At 42.1% G+C, this 20,340-nt stretch overlaps 3 protein-coding genes across 4 annotated transcripts; 1 reads left to right on the forward strand and 2 right to left on the reverse strand.

The window, feature by feature from the left end:
* Nucleotides 1-772: 772 nt before the first annotated feature.
* On the reverse strand, nucleotides 773-3,726 carry LOC136424246 (uncharacterized). 2 transcript variants are annotated; one of them, XM_066412779.1, is made up of 4 exons: nucleotides 2,610-3,726; nucleotides 2,306-2,374; nucleotides 2,070-2,148; nucleotides 773-2,015 (listed from the first exon to the last, which is right to left on the reverse strand). In XM_066412779.1, the coding sequence occupies exons 1-4, from the start codon at nucleotides 3,724-3,726 to the stop codon at nucleotides 1,817-1,819; spliced, it is 1,464 nt and encodes a 487-aa protein (XP_066268876.1). In that variant the 3' UTR covers nucleotides 773-1,816. The 2 variants fall into 2 exon arrangements, with proteins under 2 accessions (XP_066268876.1, XP_066268875.1); XM_066412778.1 differs by having other exon boundaries at nucleotides 773-2,148.
* On the forward strand, nucleotides 876-4,041 carry LOC136424248 (uncharacterized). Its single transcript, XM_066412780.1, has 3 exons — nucleotides 876-1,554; nucleotides 1,671-1,803; nucleotides 2,047-4,041. The coding sequence occupies exons 1-2, from the start codon at nucleotides 876-878 to the stop codon at nucleotides 1,793-1,795; spliced, it is 804 nt and encodes a 267-aa protein (XP_066268877.1). The 3' UTR covers nucleotides 1,796-1,803; nucleotides 2,047-4,041.
* Nucleotides 4,042-4,266: 225 nt separating this feature from the next.
* On the reverse strand, nucleotides 4,267-18,950 carry LOC136424034 (bile acid-CoA:amino acid N-acyltransferase-like). The gene is made up of 8 exons (XM_066412437.1): nucleotides 18,781-18,950; nucleotides 17,894-18,121; nucleotides 14,912-15,300; nucleotides 14,071-14,240; nucleotides 13,365-13,478; nucleotides 6,508-6,625; nucleotides 5,729-5,849; nucleotides 4,267-4,546 (listed from the first exon to the last, which is right to left on the reverse strand). The coding sequence occupies exons 2-8, from the start codon at nucleotides 18,103-18,105 to the stop codon at nucleotides 4,267-4,269; spliced, it is 1,404 nt and encodes a 467-aa protein (XP_066268534.1). The 5' UTR covers nucleotides 18,106-18,121; nucleotides 18,781-18,950.
* Nucleotides 18,951-20,340: the final 1,390 nt, after the last annotated feature.

The raw sequence follows: 20,340 nt of genomic DNA on the forward strand, positions 1-20,340 counted from the left end.
ATCAAGGGCAGTGTAACATCTGCAATCATTAAATATGTAGTTCTTTATACATATTCAGACACAATTGGTTACTTCCCATCAGTTTCATACAAAACACAAATTAATTCTGTCTAAAAACACAGATGCATTATACACAATCAACTTATGCGGGATATTGTCTAATACTAATAGGGGTATTACACGGGTTGAAAGAATCATACATTGTGTGTCACTAATGCACAGTTCAGTGCATACATGGGTTTACAGCAATATTTTCTGATATGTTCTCTTTACAGGAAGTCGAGGATATGCTCCCGACATTTCCGTGAAGGAAAGCCAACGACAGCAAACCCACTCCCTACTGAACACCTTGGGTATGATGTCAAGCCGCCATCTACAAGAAAACCACCTGCAGTTCGACAGCTACTACAGAACCCATCTTCACGTAAACAAGCAGCAAGTAGTGAAATCATTAGTGATCCTGTCAAACCTGAACATGGTGTCCAAGATGAACAATCTACAAGTTCTGTAAACCTTGACCATGGCTCTTATTCTGCATCCTCTACTCAGAATTTCAGTGATCACAGCTACTGTGAACAGAATTTCAGGGAACACAGCACTGTTTGCCAGAACTGTATCAAACTACAGCAGGAGAATGATAGGCTCAAAATTGAACTTGATCTGTTAAGAGGTGAGCACGCCAAGAACAACAACAACACTCCAAACAAGCCTTCAAAAACCCTTACAAACAAACTCATCAACCGGTTCGTTAACACTGATAAAAATGTATGTGAAACACCGGTCTACAAACAATAGAAGTCCTAGAGGGCCTACATAAGTCTGTGGAAAAGAAGGCGAACAAACTAAGCTATTGGAAAGGAACAAAAGCTGTGCACATGAAGAAGGGGGTTAGAAAATTCACCAAGAGCCCCAAAAAGTTTGGACCAGAGCGCAAGTTACACAGTCGAGACGAACTCATCCTGGTCCTCATGAAACTCAGACTTGACGTAACAAACACACTGTTATGTGACATTTTCCATATATCTGAAGGACTCTGTTCTACAATCATCAACACATGGATTCCCATGCTAGCATCACATCTGAAGCCCCTCATCTTTTGGCCTGCAAAAGAAGCCATTCTACAACATATGCCCCCAGATCTCGGAAAGAAGTATCCTCAACTAAGATGCACAATAGACTGTACTGAAATCTTCATGCAGAAACCCAGACGCCTCGAGCTACAACAACTGACCTGGAGCGACTACAAGAAACACAACACTGCAAAGTATCTGATTGGCATTACTCCCAATGGCACCATATCCTTCCTATCAGAAGGGTATGGTGGAAGGTCTTCGAACAAAACCATCACAAAGGATTCAGGTTTCTTGGAACTGGTGGACCCGGGAGATGTCATCCTGGCAGACAGGGGTTTCACCATAGCAAGCGACCTGGTCCGGAAACAAGTCAAACTGGAAATTCCACCTCCTAGCTCTGGCTGGATCCAGCAGACTGCAGCAGCCGTTGCAAAAACAAAGAAAGTGGCCAATGCACGAATTCATGTCGAAAGAGCCATAGGTAAGAAAGGCAAATATCAGTTCAGTCAAGGTGGTTTTAAACACTCCCTGGTTCAATGAAGTATTTCAATCAAGTTTCAAGTCAATTATTAAAAGTAATATTTAAAATTTTTTCAGGGCGGATTAAATGGTTCGCAATCCTGCAGAACACCGTGCCAATCAACATGCTGCCACTACTAGATGATATTGTCGTTGTCTGTGCAGCACTCTCCAACCTGCGACCTCCATTGGTGGGAACATAATTGTACAGGTAAGCTGGACATTCATTTTTGACATTCATCACAATACCAGTCATCACTCAGGTCATCTGCTTCAAATCCAACACACACCCAGTGGAACCACCTGTTACATATGTCACAAGCGACACTGTTTTCATCTTCATCTTCAACATCATCAACACAGTCAGAATTACAAATTCCACAGAGGTAAACAGGCCCTGCTCTCTCTGCTTTCTTCTTCTGTCGCGTAGCAGTCACTTTTCTTTTCTTCGCAGGCGGAGGTGCAGGTGGATCATCCCGGGATGTGGATTCAGGAGGGTGGACTGTGTCTGCAGGTGCGCTGACAGGATGTGCAGATTCTGGACAGTCAACATTACCTACATGAACAAATTTAGAGAAAAATATTATTGTATGACCAAAAAGAAGCATATAAGACAATGAGTTACAGGGTGTTTTCATTCCCATGTACTATTACGTGTAGCTTAGATTTTATTTCTCATGGGTTTTAAAAGATGTAATCTGTATATGTCTAACCTGGAGTTTCATGGTCCTTGCTAGGAGATTGTGTATCCCCATGAAGATTTCCTGATGCATCAGCGGTATCTGTGTGAAGAAAAATATGGAAGAACTTAATTCTCAGTGTACATGTAATCCCTCAATATGGTTGCACATGTATAATGCAATTGTGAAGCAAATATTCTCTATCACTCTCAGAATGTATGTATTACATAATACAACCAAGTAGTTAATACAATTAAACAATGTAATGTAGCATATACTTTTACATATTACTGCAGGAATATTATAAATGTAACATTTGTCTTAAGACTTCTCTTACTCTGAGAAGGATGTTGTAGTCCTGGACTTATCAACTGTTCAAAGACAACTGATGCAGCTGCGCGTAACTCCTCTTGATGTTTCTTGTCAGCTAGGACCCTCTCCAGGTAGTATCCGTGATTTGTGTAGACAAAGAAATCGCACCACGCAGTGTTTGTCACCATCATCTGCATCTGTACTTGACTGTAGTACCCATGCATGTGTCTCAGAGCTAGAGGCCCCTCCTTGTTCCGTAGGTAACTTGGCGGAATAGCTTTTGGGTCAGCCCAAGCTATTGAATATGGACACTTGATCTCAAGTAGACCATTTGGTGGCTCACAGCATTGGCATGTTACCAATCCATCAGGACTGGCCCCTATGTAAATCTGGTCTTTCAACACAAACAGTCCTGTCTCTTGGGCGGTGAGTCCTTTGTGTCCCTTGCTCCGCATTACTTTAATGTAGGCCTCTCTGGCTATTGGCTCCGTGCGCCGTCCAAACTTTATTGCATCTAAATCATCCACTTGCACAGTTGTTTCCTTCTTGCAGCCGAGGATGCCATCTAAAATCCCCTGCGCAATGAGAGCATCACTTTGTACCTTTTTAGCCATAACCATTACTGACCGAGCCACGGAGGCTGTAACCCTGCCAATTCTTTGCTGTCTCCAGGTAGGATTACTTGACTGTTCCATTGTAGCTTCGACAAGGGCATTAATCTGTTCTGTGCTGAATGTGGGAAGGGTGGGTAGTTTTATCAGCTCAGAAAGTGGTAGTGGAACACTCTCACATGTCACCAAATCAATGACCTCTTCCACGTTAATGTCATCTTCCACTGGATAGGCATTTGTTGTTGTTGGCATTGCATACTTGAATGCACAAGCATCTTTGCTCGACACATACAAGTCTGACATCAACCCTTCTAGACTTGGAGGTGATGCGTTTTTTGTAGGACTGAAGAGCCTTCGAGTGGGGGTGTTGATGGGCTGTTTTTTTTTACCTTTTGACCAGTTGGGGCTCCACCACTCCATGTTCTTGATCTTTTTGGCATCTGTGCTTCCACCCTTCTTTGGCTGTGGCCATTCTGCAGGTTTTGATGTGCAGGACTTGTTTGTTATGCCTTCTGTCCACGCATGGTCCATCTTGAATAGAACCCCTGCGACATGATTGCACGAGGATCCCAAGCTGTAAAAACGTGAAGGAAAGTCTGATTACTATGAAACTTGTGTTTGTAAGAAATCGTGATTTATATTATCAACTGAAAATGAAAGGAAAATGTAAGTAACTACTTCTAGAGCACTTCTTGCCATGCAGTCTAGGAAAATGATTCCATGTGATGATGCAGTACAGATTGTTAAGCACTTTTATTGTAATGGCTGAAATGGTCCAACATGCACTTTGCAAGCAACAAATGTTTCTAAAACTAAAAGCAGTCAATAAAGCATTTATTAGTATGACACATATACATGTACATGTTTTACAATACAGTCAGATATGTTAGTAAACTAATTTGTACACCATTCAATTACTTGCATTGTCCAAATATACAGTTCGACAATATTATTATTACCCAGCAAAACAGGAGCAATAAGCTGTCCGGACTTTGCCAGTAGACTTCTGTAGTGCGACCCATACTTGATGAGCCTCATCATTCCTCCTCTGCGATCGGGCACTAGCTGACTTCACAAAGCACACATCTGACTCATCGCTAATAGGGTGATACAAAACTTCATGTATGCATCGAAGTACGAAAAGGCTTTCCCGTCTTTGTAGTCACCCATAAGTCTCTTCCGTAGATCAACCTCCCCACTTGCTACCAGGTATTCCGCCATATCTGCATACATGGTTGGAGGCCAGTGCTGCATCCCTTCTCCCTCGGTTTGCCACCCACTTTTCAGGTCTTCTAGCGGGTCGGGGACTTTCTTGCCGTCGATGGTCAACAGAGATCTGTAGTCTTCACATCTAAACAAAACAGAAGAAGAAATAAAATAAGTATGGTAATTAATGAGGGAGGGGGGTAAAATATCCAAGATCTCTCTACCAAAGACTATGTGGAAATCATCACCACAACGACAGTAAAAAGTGCAGTTAAGTGAACTCCTTATTTCTCTTCTAGTACACGTGCGCCTAGAGTTCAGTGTGCGAAGGAGGCTTAAAGTAAGACTAAGAGGGTATAGGCCTAGGGCCCTACGTGTACAACGCAAAGTTTCCCTGTACAATACGCCACCGACTGCCTATAAACAGCCGTTGAGTTAGGCAGAAGGGTAAATTTAACGACCACAGAACAGTCATGTAGATATACCGAAAATGCACGTAGGACTTGCCACGAGGCCAAGGAAAGAAATTTTAATGCGTACCTCTTTTCTTGTTCTTCCTGGGGAGTCGGGACCAAAGGAGCGCGCATTACTGTAGCTCCGAAAGCCAGGGCCTTCAAAGAATTGACGTCTCCCGTCACTGGAAGTCCTCTTTCCCTCAAATACGCTACCAAACGGTCTTTGTGCCAAAGTTTGAAGTGATCCAACGTTGTTGTATCCCCCGTGTCTGTAGATGTGGACGGGACGCCAGCCATATTTGCACGAGGGACGCGAAGGGACCTTGACCTTTGACCGGACCACAATGCATTGCGCACCGCGCATGCGTAATTGAATCTGCGAGGAGGCTTATAGCCTATAATGATTCATTAAGGTCCAAAATGTATCAATTTTTCAACGGCCATGTCTACATCTGCCTACCTCGATTTAATGTCAAATGACCCAAGAGATTTACATATGCCATCCATGCACGAATTACCCGGTAATAATATCTAGTTTTGTTCTACTTTCAATTAATCTAAAGCGTGCAGTGCGTGAATAAGTCTTAAGCTTGTAGTGATCCAATTGATCAAAAGGTTGCAGTGTCTGAATTGATTTAGAGATTGCAGTTCCTCAATAATCTAAAGCATACAGTGCGTGAATTAGACTAAAGTTCGTAGTGCGGTAATTACTCTGAAGCTTGCAGACTTGAAATAGCATAAAGCTCGTAGTACATCAATTGAATTAAATCTAAATCTTGCAATGTACAGCTTGCGGCTGGACTCCAGGCTACGTTGGGAGCGGACCAAAGCTAACAAGGCTGGACTACAGGCTAAAGTAAGCCGTCCCCTACAGTCTGCTATCTGTTCTTTTCTTGTCTAAGTGCCTTCTTAAGAAACCCAAAATCTTGAACCAAGAGTCTTCCTGGGCAGCAACAACATCTTTTGGATTTCCACCAAATGCAGTGAAGACACCTAGAAAATTACCCAACAAAGGTTAAGCAAAAGAAGAAATAGGTGAAGCAGAGGAAACAAGAGCAATATATACTACTATTTGAAGTGATGCAATTTGAAGAGTTTTAGATCAGAGGCTAAAATTCGTACACACTCACTCACACACACACACATAGGCACACACACACACACATGCGCGCACACACAACGGTGTGTACACACACATATACATAAATACATGTGCATACAAACATATGAGCGCGCACACACATGCATGCACATACAGCCATACAGAGACACACATACATGCGCAATCATACACACTTATATGCTCACACACACAAATCACACTAAGTTGTAAGATATGATATTCAATTATCAATATTATAACCAGTGTATTGCACAGAAAAGTTGTGACAATTTAGAGCCACATTGACTGATCCCATAGTCCCGCCATTTTCCGTCAAAACGTAGATATGCAAAATAAAAACATAAAAATGCATATATTTGACGGACATGCAGCCACTTCTTGATTGGTAGATTCTCGAATTACCATGTTATCATTGGTTGAAAAGATAATTGCGATTGGCAGTCAGGATCTGTCTAATGTTAGCCACAATGCCCTCGTTTTCGTTCTATCATGTCCACCACGTGAGAGAGATGTATTGTCTACCCGTACCGTTCAAATTGCCAGTGCTGCAGTGAGGAGTGTAAGGTGGCTCAATCACGTGACCTGCCCCTTCATAAGTCAAGCGGGTGAAGTTGGTCTTCCCGTGAGCCTTCATTCTCGCTATGGACTGTATACGTACAGGACAGGACATATTGCGAGTAAACAGCAACATAGTAATGGTCATGTTGTCGTGCCTAGCTAGATGTAGTCGGGTATGTAAACCTGTTATAGCTGCTGAGTTTCTTCTGTCCTCCCCTATATGTTATTATTTGCGGAGAGGACAGAAGTGACTCGGCAGCTATAATAGGTTTAACGTGATCGTGCTGTTTCTGTAGCAGGGTATTTTTAGAGGGAAGGGTTCCTAGCCCTCCACTTTTAACGTGATCGTGATGTTTCTGTAGCAGGGTATTTTTTAGAGGGAAGGGTACCTAGCCCTCCCCTTTTAACGTGATCGTGCTGTTTCTCTTGCAGGGTATTATTAGAGGGAAGGGTTCCTAGCCCTCCGCTTTTAACGTGATCGTGCTGTTTCTGTAGCAGAGTATTTTTAGAGGGAAGGGTTCCTAGCCCCCCCCCCCCCTTAACGTGATCGTGCTGTTTCTGTCGTAGGGTATTTTTAGAGGGAAGGGTTACTAGCCCTCCCCTTTTAACGTGATCGTGCTGTTTCTGTAGCAGGGTATTTTTAGAGGGAAGGGTTCCTAGCCCTCCCCTTTAACGTGATCGTGCTGTTTCTGTTGTAGAGTATTTTTTGAGGGAAGGTCCCTAGCCCTCCGTTTTTAACGCGATCGTGCTGTTTCTGTAGCAGAGTATTTTTAGAGGGAAGGGTTGACTTCCAAGCCCTCCCCTTTTAACGTGATTGTGCTGTTTCTGTAGCAGAGTATTTTTAGAGGGAAGGGTTCCTAGCCCTCCCCTTTTAACGTGATCGTGCTGTTTCTGAAGCAGAGTATTTTTAGAGGGAAGGGTTCCTAGCCCTCCCCTTTTAATGTGATCGTGCTGTTTCTGTAGCAGAGTATTTTTAGAGGGAAGGGTTCCTAGCACTCCCCTTTTAACGTGATCGTGCTGTTTCTGTAGCAGAGTATTTTTAGAGGGAAGGGTCCCTAGCCCTCCGTTTTTAACGCGATCGTGCTGTTTCTGTAGCAGAGTAATTTTAGAGGGAAGGGTTGACTTCCTAGACCTCCCCTTTTAACGTGATTGTGCTGTTTCTGTAGCAGAGTATTTTTAGAGGGAAGGGTTCCTAGCCCTCCCGTTTTGACGTCATCGTGCTGTTTCTGTAGCAGGGTATTTTTAGAGGGTAAGGTTTCTAGCCCTCCCCTTTTAACGCGATCGTGCTGTTTCTGTAGCAGGGTATTTTTAGAGGGAAGAGTTCCTAGCCCTCCCCTTCTAACGTGATCATGCTGTTTCTGTTGTAGGGTATTTTTAGAGGGAAGGGTTCCTAGCCCTCCCCTTTTAACGTGATCGTGCTGTTTCTGTAGCAGAGTATTTTAGAGGGAAGGGTTCCTAGCCCTCCCCTTTTAACGTGATCGTGCTGTTTCTGTAGCAGAGTATTTTTAGAGGGAAGGGTTCCTAGCCCTCCCCTTTTAACGTGATCATGCTGTTTCTGTAGCAGAGTATTTTTAGAGGGAAGGGTTCCTAGCCCTCCCCTTTTAACGTGATTGTGCTGTTTCTGTAGCAGAGTATTTTTTAGAGGGAGGGGTTCCTAGCCCAACCCTTCTAACGTGATCGTGCTGTTTCTGTAGCAGAGTATTTTTAGAGGGAAGGGTTCCTAGCCCTCCCCTTTTAACGTGATCATGCTGTTTCTGTAGCAGAGTATTTTTAGAGGGAAGGGTTCCAAGCCCTCCACTTTTAACGTGATCGTGCTGTTTCTGTAGCAGAGTATTTTTAGAGGGAAGGGTCCCTAGCCCTCCGTTTTTAACGCGATCGTGCTGTTTCTGTAGCAGAGTAATTTTAGAGGGAAGGGTTGACTTCCTAGACCTCCCCTTTTAACGTGATTGTGCTGTTTCTGTAGCAGAGTATTTTTAGAGGGAAGGGTTCCTAGCCCTCCCGTTTTGACGTGATCGTGCTGTTTCTGTAGCAGGGTATTTTTAGAGGGTAAGGTTTCTAGCCCTCCCCTTTTAACGCGATCGTGCTGTTTCTGTAGCAGGGTATTTTTAGAGGGAAGAGTTCCTAGCCCTCCCCTTCTAACGTGATCATACTGTTTCTGTTGTAGGGTATTTTTAGAGGGAAGGGTTCCTAGCCCTCCCCTTTTAACGTGATCGTGCTGTTTCTGTAGCAGAGTATTTTTAGAGGGAAGGGTTCCTAGCCCTCCCCTTTTAACGTGATCATGCTGTTTCTGTAGCAGAGTATTTTTAGAGGGAAGGGTTCCTAGCCCTCCCCTTTTAACGTGATCGAGGCACCTTCTCGAACACGGGACCCTCATTTACGTCCCTTCCAAAAGACGACAGTACAGCCCCAACCGGGATACCCTTCCCAGGTTTGATCCGAATTCTCCCAGTTAACAACTAGTTAGAATCATTTACGGATGAAGTGTCTCCGCATATTCGAGGAAACCGATGGGAAAGCAAGTTTTCCATTTCTTTTTTAGTGTTTCATTATGACTGTGTATTTATTGTGTCCGGCACCAAAACACGACTATTATTGTAGTAATGGCATTACAGATCCATCACCAAGAAATCAAGGATATAGCATTTTCTACTACTTTGACTTCAACCTATCTAATTTGAAGTACCGCGGTGAGTCAAAAAGTGAAATCATTAGTATCAAAGTAAGTTAATTTGTGGTGTTGGAATGTAAAGGCCCAAATGTTCTTGAGGCTGAAAGATTTCAATTTGTTGTCCAAATTATTATGAGTAGATTTCAAGATGGCCGCCCCCATGGAAGCTCGTCAGAAGCAGAGATGATTCCCCCTGACACTTTTGCAATCTTTATAGAAAGCTCAAATTACTCCTGTATTATAGTTCATGTCTCTACAACCTACATGCTAATTTTCTTTTTTGTACTATTGACAGTTTCTCTTTTACAGCTGCTAGGCTGAAGTGAGGTGTGGTATAAGAGCCAGTTGAATTCATAGCCGAATATAGGTGATGTGTTTATTCAAGGTTTTTGGTGACTACTTTGCCATCAACTATCTTAAAAAGAACCCACACCAGACACGGTTATCGACTACTTAGCGACTAAGAAGTTTCGTTTCCCTTATTGTAATACAATTAAGTCCACTGAAACCTTCAATCAACACAGCGCAGAACCATAATGACCGCTATGAATTCAGAAAGGAAAATACGCATGTGGCTTATAGAGATACGTTTTTTGATACTTGTGCAGTTTTAGCCTCCTATGATAATAATTGTGGGTTTGGGAAATTTGAATCCTATTGTGCTGCTCTTTGCTTCTGACGTACATGTACTTCCAAGGGTGTGGTAATCTTCAAATCAACTCAGTCTTTTATACAAATCTGGAAAACGGATTGAGATACTTAGCCTCACGAAGACATTGGCCTTTATTTGTTTTGCATTTTTTTGCATAACAAATGAACCTGATATGATACTAATGTCGTTCAGTTTTGACTCACCGTCGCATATATCAAGCTCTGTTAGTGGACAGCTGTGTCCAAAAAAAAGTCTAGTCGGGCTTAGAAAGAGATTTGTACATTTTGTAGGTTCATGCCTACGACAAAAGAGCTAACTGTCCTGCCTAGATCTATATAACGTATCATTATAGTTCACCTGCTTTCCGTGGTCGGTAGCAGATATCATTTGGTCATCTTCACCAGTTATAAACATGATGGGACACCGCGCCTTCTCCACCTAACGGTTCATTGGGGAAGTAACAGGCAAGAAACATGAGTTCAGTTGACAGAGACAATCTGTAAAATCCTGTAAATTTTCGCAACAGTTTGTATTAGCTGTGAGGAAAAGAAAGTATAACTACGTAATTATTGTACTACATTCTATCCCCAACTGCCCTGCTAATGATCAGGAAAGAAAAGAGCTATTCAAAGAAGCCACAAGACTCACAATAATTTCCAAATGTTTACTTACAAAATAAAAAACTACCACCCTGTTAACTTCCCAAAACCTACTCCTTGCAGAAAAAATAGGGCAGTTCGTCTTGCATGCGTCCAAAAAAGACGTCCAACGCAAAAAGCTTAGATTGTATTTCGTAGCATTTCTTATTAGAATCATGGCTTATTCCACTATTCCAGTCACCAATATTATTTTGAACTGTCTGTAAATGTTTGCCTATATACTGTTTCATGTTGCAAGAACTCTGGCAAGAACAGAAAACTCTTTTAAATATTTGTCTTAGGACGGACTTTAGACTAAGGTCAAGGTCATCTGATTAGTACGTAAACGTACATAAATGTTTAAGTTATTCCAACAAGATGTATCTCTATAAAAATCAATAATGCCAGAGGGATTTCTCATCATGTTGAATATATCGAAAATTTTCAACCATCCTGACTAGGGGTGGGTACCGGTACCGTGTGCCGGTACAAAACCGGTATTTTCTTATGGACCGGTCCAAAAAACCGGTCCAGAAAAAAACAGTGGACCGGCCTATGGACCGATTAGAAAATTCACAGTACCAGGCTACCAGCAGGCGGTCACACATAACCGGTCTAATACAAAATAAGCAGATTTAACGAGTCGTGGTTTCCTTTTTCGAGGACGTTAGCTGTTAATCATATATAGATGAGTCAACAGACGGCGAGTGCACATATAGTGTGTACCGAGAATAATCACATAATTCCAATATACAATTTGAACATAATTTGTAGGACTCACAGAGACCTTTACGTGTGTCTCGCTCTCCAAAATATGATGTACTGCGACACGATTTTAATCAGGTACAGGTACAGGTCCGGACCTGGACCTGACCCTCTGGACCTGGACCTGGACCGGACCTGAATTTTCTGTACCGGTACCCACCCCTAATTCTGACGCGTCTGCTTCATTCAGTTTTTCATCTACATCTAAATATCGCTGACGCGCCCGGCCTAGTCCTAACAATTATAGGTACAATATGGACAAATGGGGAAAGGGTTTGATATTCAGAGGTAGAAAAGACTGTCAAATATCTAACCTGTATCCACGCCAGACAACCAGGTTCAACAGTCAAATCCTCGAAACAGTCTTTGCCGATTCCGATGTTTTCCTTCGTCCACGTAATTTTTTCCATCACCATTCTGTGAAAGTACGGTGACCCAAACTTGTTTTTAAAATATTACCATGCATCTTGACGAATGCTTTTCTTTCCCCTTCTCTTCCAACCAGTCAAAGTGTTTTGTAAATATTATTGTTAATACCATATATTTAAAAACGTTCAGTTTACTTTTTCTTGATGCCAAATTGTCATTTTCAGTTCCATCTATTGGTTCGACAGACAAGACTACCCAACCAAACATTGGCTATTATGAAGGTCTAGCTTAAAGTTAGCCAGTCTGAGAGTGAATAGGATGCGACTAGCGTACTCCGGTGAGAAGCCCTACTCTTCTCAATGAGTGTCTTAGGATCTTAAGCGTGCCCCTAGCCCTTGTAGTATCCAATGGACCGTTCTAACCGAAGCTAGGTACGTATTTGTATTCTGGGGCAAGTTTTCTGAGGAAATCTAGGTAAGGACAGATTTCGTCCGTTTCCAATGTAAAGAAGGTTTTGACCATACTATAAATCGTACAAGGCAGCTGCAAAATGAGTTGACATATGTAGTTCTTTGCACGATTAGAAAACATGTAGTTAATTACAACAAAATATCGGAAAACGTGTAATAATGTCGTAGAATTCCAAAGACAATTCCAAAATCAAAGAATATGTGAAAGAACAAAAATGAAGAATCTTTTGTTTTGTATACCATACTCTGTGCGCTTGTTTTTCTCACAATAGCATCAGTTTGGGGTCCCTAGAGGATGCCATCCATATAATCAAATCAACATGGCCTAAGTTCGAAAATGTGAAATATTCGTTAACGTGATGCAAACATTGATGCGCGCGCGGATGCCATCCATATATAACATGGCTTTATATGAAATAACAATATAAAAGAACCGTGTGATCTCTAACCGGATGGCCTAAAGTGCATTTCCCAAGTCACAATATCCACGGTGCACTATCGGGGCCCGTCAGCGGTTTGACCTATTGACTCTGGACATGTAAACCATCATGTCCCACGATGCCAAATAGATTTGTCTACTACTTAAGACCAGCTCATCAGCTGATATTGCCAGCAAAACGGGTTCTTACTGTGCAGCAGGAAGAAGACTATCCTTGTACGGGAGAGGCGCGGTGGCGATCACAGTTGGGGAACTTATCGATATCACTGCAGCAACCTGTTGGAATAATACCTTGCAATCAGTGACTATGCCAGAAAATCTATCTGTGGGTTATTTTGCAGGTCATTCTGCTGAATGCGTTACGTCTTTACCTAGAAATATGTTAACACGTCCCCGTAGGAAGTGCAGGAGGCTCTAAACGCCTCTACAAGTGAAAACATGCTATCACTATTTCGACAAAAGGACAGGTCGGTCCTGCGGCATGGTAAGGTATTGGACCTATTATTAAGATTTGATGAAAAACAACAAGTTTTACAACTTTCCACGCAAGTACAGTTCGAAATATTCAGTAGATTTCTAGTTATGGTTATACCTATCTGATAATAAAGCGCCAAAATGGCTGAGACCAAAGTCAGATATTTACACCTCTAACAATATGTTACATTGCAATAGATGCTTTGTTTTTAAACAAATCTACTGGATTTTTAATCAAGTAAAATTTGTGTCCATCCCAAGTCTAACCTTCATAAACGTTTTAACCAAGTCATTCGACAAGTCACAGTTTTTAAGATCAAGAATGGTAATACAGTACATGTATCTGACGCACCTTGTCCAAGTGTACAGCCATGGCTAAGGCGATTTCTCCTCCCTTAGAGATGCCCAGAGCTCCCACCCCGGGACCGAGGACGGATGGCTGCCTCAGCAGCCAGTCTGTAGCCTCCTACGCGTCAATGAAAGAATTTTTGAAGAAGGACGTTTGTCAGTCAGGTCGCCGACAGCCATGTTGGTGTCCTTCATTTGCATTTCCAACGGTCATATCTCAAGCGTGCACAGCTTTCTGGTATGTTTTATCTTTATACATAATCGTTATGAATGTTACAATTTTCTTCTGTGAGCTATACACACTTAATGGAGTTATTTGAGAAGGCCAAAATGTCGCTAGATGTCAGAAAACGCTTGAGCGAGCTAAGATTTAAACATAACTGCGATAATATCCATGCTAGGCTCCCTATGACGTAACGGCAAATGCTCCACTAGGTGATTGGTGTACCTCAGCGTACCGGTCCTGCGTATTTTACTCTACATGATCAGAAAAAGATCGTCAGCAGTAATCATTGTGTATATGTTCAGAAGTGATCGTTAGTGCCCTCACTCGCTTACACATTGCCGTGAGGAGTACAACACTGGTTCGGAGAATTAATTTACCAATAATTAAAAAATAACATGACGATGAGTTAAAAACATTACATTAAGCTCTTAAGAAATCTCCAAAGCATGCCTTGACGACAAAACTGGTGTATTTTTTCCATTACCTCGAAGTAATCCAGATCAATGTCTGTCACATCTTTTGGAAGGTCATCGTAATTGAAGTAAGCCAGTGCTAAGGCTGCGAAGCCGCGGGACGCCAGCAAGGCAGCCCGTCTCTCCGTCAAACCTCCGAGGACTCCATACATGTCAAGAACTCCTGGGAACTTCCCCGGACCTGCAAAAGAGCAAATTATGATGTGCACGCTGGTGTGGCAAGTTAAAGTGTATTGCATAACAATTGTATCAAGTACAATGTATGCAAATAGCATGGAATAATTACAACTACGAACTGTACTAGTGTACTAGTCTAACATCATTACTCGATAATTAATACAATGAAATAGTACGTCTCACTTGATGGCAGGGTTTTACTAGAGTTTCACGACCTCATACCTTCACCAAATGATTATAACCTTTTCGACCTAAGTACCATGAGTGTATTTCATTTATCATGCAAATAAATTCGTCATTTGCATAAGGTATCTCAGTTGATCATCTTCTCCACACAAAAGAAGACGTTGTCTTAAGTATGACAGTGTTATCTTCACAAAGAAGGCTATTCTAGCATTTTCCAATCGATCATGTAAATCAGGCCCTGATTTGCATAATCTATATTCAACCATGTTTAGCTTCACATAACTTCCAAATGCCACAAGTAGGAAATTCTAGCTATCTATCAATATGGAGTTACAGCATTTTCTCATTAACTATGCAAATTGTCTTCATTTTTGTAACTTTTATATATCAATAACCCTCTATTGTTACATATGTTAAAATAGTCGTATCATGGAATGCAGGGTTTTTAAAATCCTCCATTAATTATGCAAAGTACGGGTGTTCACTAACCGGGTGGCAGAAACAGCGTCCCTCGAATGCGTCCCTCCTTCACAGGCATCCTCTTCACTCCATCCGCCATGTACCACCACTCGACACACGTGTGGGCAAGACGTGGAAGAGTATCTTCTCCCATCACATCAACATGTCCTTCGTGTACACTGATGTCAACTAGGTGTGGTGTTGTCACGTTTTCCTTGTCCAGACGTTGACCAAGACTCTGACCCGGCGAGGGCTGCATGCTCCAGAACAGCCCCATCTGTTCAACACCTGAAAAAGGATTGGGTGTTTGCAGGCATGTGTTTGTGACGTTCTGTGGCGTCCACCATATTGATAGGTTACAAACGAGAGGCATGTATTCAAGATCGCAGAACACAGTATTTATCCCAGACACCCGTAGTCAACAGAGGCTCGGCAACGATGGTACGAAACAATACTTGGAATGCCGTTTTCGACAATGTGGGTTCAATTATGAAATTTGTTCGTTCGTTCGACGTAAATCTGTGCTTGGATATCATAACATTCCACTAATGTGCGTCGACTGCAATTAACATGACCTCCGCTGAGCTTTATATAAAAGTTTTAGTTCATTTTCAAAAACTTTGTAGATTTTACCCTGAACTCAACTATTACATTTGTGTACCTTTCTTCTACACCCTACTTCAAATGTTGAAGCGTGAAAGCTTCTCGCCTGGGGGCCCTTAGCCAAAAATCCCTATATGTTTTGAATAACATTATTTTCTCTTTCGGCAAGATGAACGCCATTGTCAATTTCTACGTTTTCTCTTCTTATTTTTTTTCTACTTTTACAGTGAACTGTATTTCTTTCCTTTGGTAGATACACATCTTCACGGGCAATTGGCAGTATTGAATGTATTGAACAAAGCTACCGGCTTGCGGATACTGACAAGAATGTAGATGTGGCTTGTTGTCATTACCCTACTTTGTAATAGAAATGCTCATCTCCTTCTGTTTAATGACGTTAACGTTGAGACCAGTTTCATTTACTTATTACAGAATACAGAAATACATTTTTGTTAGTTGTAAAATCAAATTTAATCGCTTTGATTGTTGTTGCAAGATTTATGGTCCCTATATTTGAAAAAAATGTAGGCATCTTGCTTTTTTTGCTCGCTTGCTAATACCCCCATTCCACTTGGACGGCGCCCTCACCGCGCTCTCGCGGCGACCTCATTTTTGCCAGATCGCCGTGAGAGCGCCGTTAGCGCGGCGAGAGCGCCATTGAGAGCGTCGACAGCGCGGCGAGAGCGCCGAGAGAGCGCCGACAGCGCGGCGAGAGCGCCATGCGCGCCGTCACCTCAGCGTTTGTTTTGAACATGCTCAAAACCTTCGCCGTGAGAGCGCCGAGGATGGCGATCAAAAAACGAGCGCCGAGAGAGCGTGGAGCGAGCGCGGAGCGAGCGCGATGAGCGCCGTGAGAGCGCCGTGAGAGCGCGGTGAGCGCCGTGAGAGCGCCCAAGGTGGGATCAAAGGACCGCAGCGAGCGCTCAAGGATCGCAGCGAGCGCTCCAAAAGGATTGAATGGTCTTATGACTGTAGTTAAAACAAATTTCATTCTTGAAGTGGTGTATCTTGAATTTCTGGGAATTTTGTGGTAAAATCATAGTTTTGCTCGTTGGTAATACAAATTGACGAATAACTACAAGTACTTGCTTACATTCAAATCAAATTCCCTCCAAGTTTTATTGTCAGTGGTTCAAAATGTGTTTAAAAGTTCTGTGATTTACGTTTCTATTAAAACGTAGAATTATAAAATATATTCATTGCAAACAGTTTACATGACAGACAACACAGAAAAAACAATTTGAACATACATATATTACTTAAGACACACACTGAGCGACCGTACAGCGACCAAAATTGAATCTACTTTCCCTTGATTGTATCATTCAAATATGATGCAAGAGATAAAGGTATGACTGAGAAGACAACAAAGCACACAAAACGTAACAAAAATTCGTTCTTTATCTCTGGAATTCGTTGAGTGATCTCTGAAATCTTTGGTCACTCATAAATAGTTGCTGACATTTGACACTTTGGTCACGCTGAGAGCGCGCAAGGGTCGCCGTAGAGATTCCACGTGAGCACGTTTTCCAGGAGTTCGGCGCTCTCACGGCGACCTGGGCAATTTTACGTCGCCGTGAGAGCGCTGCGAGAGCGCCGTCCAAGTGGAATGGGGGTATAAGATGTACTTGCTGTGGCCTTAGACTATATAGTCTGTTTTATTGTTCAGGTTAAAGGGCATCCTCAAGCATCTTTGATCATACAGATCAGATGACAAACTCTATTCTACCGGTGGAGATCCCAATCGGAGTCGGTGGCCTTTCTGTGCAGCTCAAATGAATATTCGCATACTGAAAGACCAAACTTTTCAACTTCAGTGCATGTCCTTTTAGATCAATGGATTGACTTGAAACTCAGGACTTATAAAATGGATGACCACCTCTTGACTCTGCTTACATCGTGGTTGCCATCAGAGACAAAGATCGAGATCCCTACAGGTAGAGTCATATAATAATCCCTACCCTCACAGCTGACATATGCACATCCAGGGTGCCTAATTATGAATACCTGTTTTACGGAATACATTCTAATTGGAATATTCATACGAATTTTACGGAATTCATATGATCATCACTCATTGGTTAGACCAGCGCATGGCTAACACCAATTCTCAGTCTTCGCTCTGCCAGTTGGTCTAAATTGTACCGATATGTCACCTTATAAGCCAATAGAAATGCCGGCTGAGGTTGTTGGTGTTTAACAGAACTGGATAAGCCCTAAAGTTCTTTAAAGCCAACATATAGTAAAAAGAAACAGAAGTCCCGAGGCCGCCATCTTGAATATTCAGCTCATGTCACATGACCCAGGCGCTAGCCCAACAAATTAGTAAGGGTCGTATGAATTCCGTAAAATTCTTATGAATACTTAGACACCCCTGATATAGGAACCTGGGCCTTCTCACCAGTTTACAGTCCCCCTAGAGAAGGCTGCTGACCTACGGCAACCCTGCCGCTGTCGTCGGCTCTGTAGTGTGCATATGACTGGACGCGGTCAGGCACCTCCACCAGTCGTGCCTGTAAGGTGACAGGTTGTCTGGGAGACAGACCCGCTACTCTGATGTCCACTGGAACGTCTACTAGGGCTCGAGCTGGGGAAACCAGCAAGGCAACCTGGCCGCTCATTGCTCTCAATACAGAACTAGAATATCAACGACGCATTGAGAATATGTTAATTACATGTATGAGACCTGGTTTGTTGTGTGTTCTGCATAGAATTTCCGAACAACCGGCTCATGAATTGAATTTTGATTTTTTTTCCTCTGTTCGATCCCACTAAAATGCTATATGGTCCTAATAGATATTAGGTTGACTTGCCTAACCAAACAGTGCATTTAGGTGTGTATATGTAAAACTCAAGAACATTCAAAATGCTATTTTCCAACCATCGATACTCAAGGGCCAGACAAGTAAGCATTAACAAACGGCAATTCTATTTGTCAACACTCAAAACAAACACCAAAATACGTACGATATAGGTAACACTAGTTCTCCTAAATCCGTTGTGTAAGCTATCTATATCCATTGCTTTTAAAATTGAGTCATTGAGGGAATATGCAGTTCACGAAATGGCCTCGGATCCTGACGAATACTGACATGGAACACGGCGATCCGGACCCTATGATCCGACAGAATCCGAACGAATACGGCGCGGTATTGCATTTACACCAGTCAAATTTACCTGCATTCACCTGCATATACCTTGAGTAACTTTAGCCCCAATATGTGGATGCCCCTCAGCCTGCCCAAAAGGAAATGAATGCTCGAATAGCTCTGTACATGAGAAAATTGTATTCTTACCGTCCTTATCAGAGAGTACTCCCAAAGTGGACCAAGGCGTGTGAACAGTTGTCGGTCAAAAGACTAAAGGTTGCGGAGGTTTGCGGAAGGATCCACATCAGAAAAGGGGTGTGTATAGTGTCCGCTGCCTTCTAGCCTGAGAAAATTAACTTTTTTGGTTAGACGACAACTTAGACGTCTTTCTCTGCGCCAGACAAATTGCCCCAGGTTTTTGCACGTTTACGATAGTGTTTCGGGCGCATGGTTTCAGGTAATGTTCTCATAGACTACAACAGATAATGCTGTCAGTGTTGTCAACCATTGTATCCATACCCTTTAGACGTCCATACATGTAGATCAGCAATTTGACTATCAAGACACATGTGTGTTTTAAAGATTAGAATCTCTCGTAAAAGATGTGGTGTTTGTCAGCAAATGTTGAAGTTGCATATATAACATATTGACTAGTGCGCACACGTCACATAGAATATAATAGGGCATATAAAGCGAAGACATAAAGTAGCCCAAACAAGAAAGCTGTTTAAAGAATACCTGTGCCAAAAGCTGCAAATTTTATGTATGATGCATAACCTAACCTTCGGGATATATGTCACAGCTTGATCTCCACCACCTCATTGATCATACTTCTATTAATCAAAGTTCCTTCAAGCATCAGTCGAACATGCAAAGATCTCTACACGCTACATTTATCAAACTCATCATACAGCCCCCTGCTGGGCCTCTCCCAGCTGTAACTCACACCAGTCCCAGGGCTCATCTCCCCCTCTAGAGCCTGGGCTCTACCATTCTTGTGTCGGGGGCTAACCGTTAAAACAACACAACAATACCTTCGTCAAATAACATCAACCTCTGTGACTTCGGTATTGGTACTTCTTCTTATTGAATATGCAGATAACTTCTTCCCTTTTATCATATCAGTTGATCATCGTTTCTACCCAAATTACACAAATTGTATGAACGTCTTTTACGTAAACTAAGTAGGTATTTTCTATTCAAATATGTAAGGGAGGCCTTGATTATGTCTAAGTTGCCGGTTATTTCAGAGGATCAGAAGATCTCTACATACCCGAAAAACACTTAAATTTTCTAGAAATGCATTTTTTGCTACTTAAGACCGCAAGACACAATTAGAATAGACTAGAAACGTTGATTTTAATGTTTTTTTGTTTAAAATATAGCAGGTATAGACGAATTTGAAGGAGGAAAAGCCTGTCTACACCTAAACTAATTATGTTATCCGCCTTCTTGGATTTTGGTCGATGACGTCATCAAATAAGCATAATTTATGAATATTCAATCATGAAAGATACATTAGATAACATAGGATCTTAATAATGTAGGAAAGCAAATGTGGTAGAGCAAGACAGCTTTGAAACCTTATTGTTTAAACCGAAATTACCACATTTTTGTAAAATATGCCTGTCAGAAACTCGCTGCCATGGCAACACAAAAAATCATTAACTTATACTATTACGATGAAATTGTTGCCAACTAAATTCTAGGAAAAGTCACAAAATTTGGTAGTCCTAGCGCACGTCGTTAAGCAGCTATAGGACGTAA

This window comes from Branchiostoma lanceolatum, chromosome 18 (assembly GCF_035083965.1).
Source record: "Branchiostoma lanceolatum isolate klBraLanc5 chromosome 18, klBraLanc5.hap2, whole genome shotgun sequence".
Lineage (NCBI taxonomy): Eukaryota > Metazoa > Chordata > Leptocardii > Amphioxiformes > Branchiostomatidae > Branchiostoma > Branchiostoma lanceolatum.

Excerpts from the sequence above, each read along its gene's own strand:
- LOC136424248 (XM_066412780.1), top strand. The coding sequence starts at position 876 with ATGAAGAAGGGGGTTAGAAAATTCACCAAGAGCCCCAAAAAGTTTGGA. Across the intron at positions 1,555-1,670 it reads TCATGTCGAAAGAGCCATAG|GGCGGATTAAATGGTTCGCA; the intron begins GTAAGAAAGGCA and ends AAATTTTTTCAG.
- LOC136424246 (XM_066412778.1), bottom strand. The coding sequence starts at position 3,726 with ATGGACCATGCGTGGACAGAAGGCATAACAAACAAGTCCTGCACATCA. Across the intron at positions 2,375-2,609 it reads ACTACAACATCCTTCTCAGA|ATACCGCTGATGCATCAGGA; the intron begins GTAAGAGAAGTC and ends TTCTTCACACAG. Across the intron at positions 2,149-2,305 it reads CAAGGACCATGAAACTCCAG|GTAATGTTGACTGTCCAGAA; the intron begins GTTAGACATATA and ends TTGTTCATGTAG.
- LOC136424034 (XM_066412437.1), bottom strand. The coding sequence starts at position 18,105 with ATGAGCGGCCAGGTTGCCTTGCTGGTTTCCCCAGCTCGAGCCCTAGTA. Across the intron at positions 14,241-14,911 it reads GACGCTGTTTCTGCCACCCG|GTCCGGGGAAGTTCCCAGGA; the intron begins GTTAGTGAACAC and ends GCTCTTTTGCAG. Across the intron at positions 13,479-14,070 it reads TTGATCTGGATTACTTCGAG|GAGGCTACAGACTGGCTGCT; the intron begins GTAATGGAAAAA and ends ATTGACGCGTAG.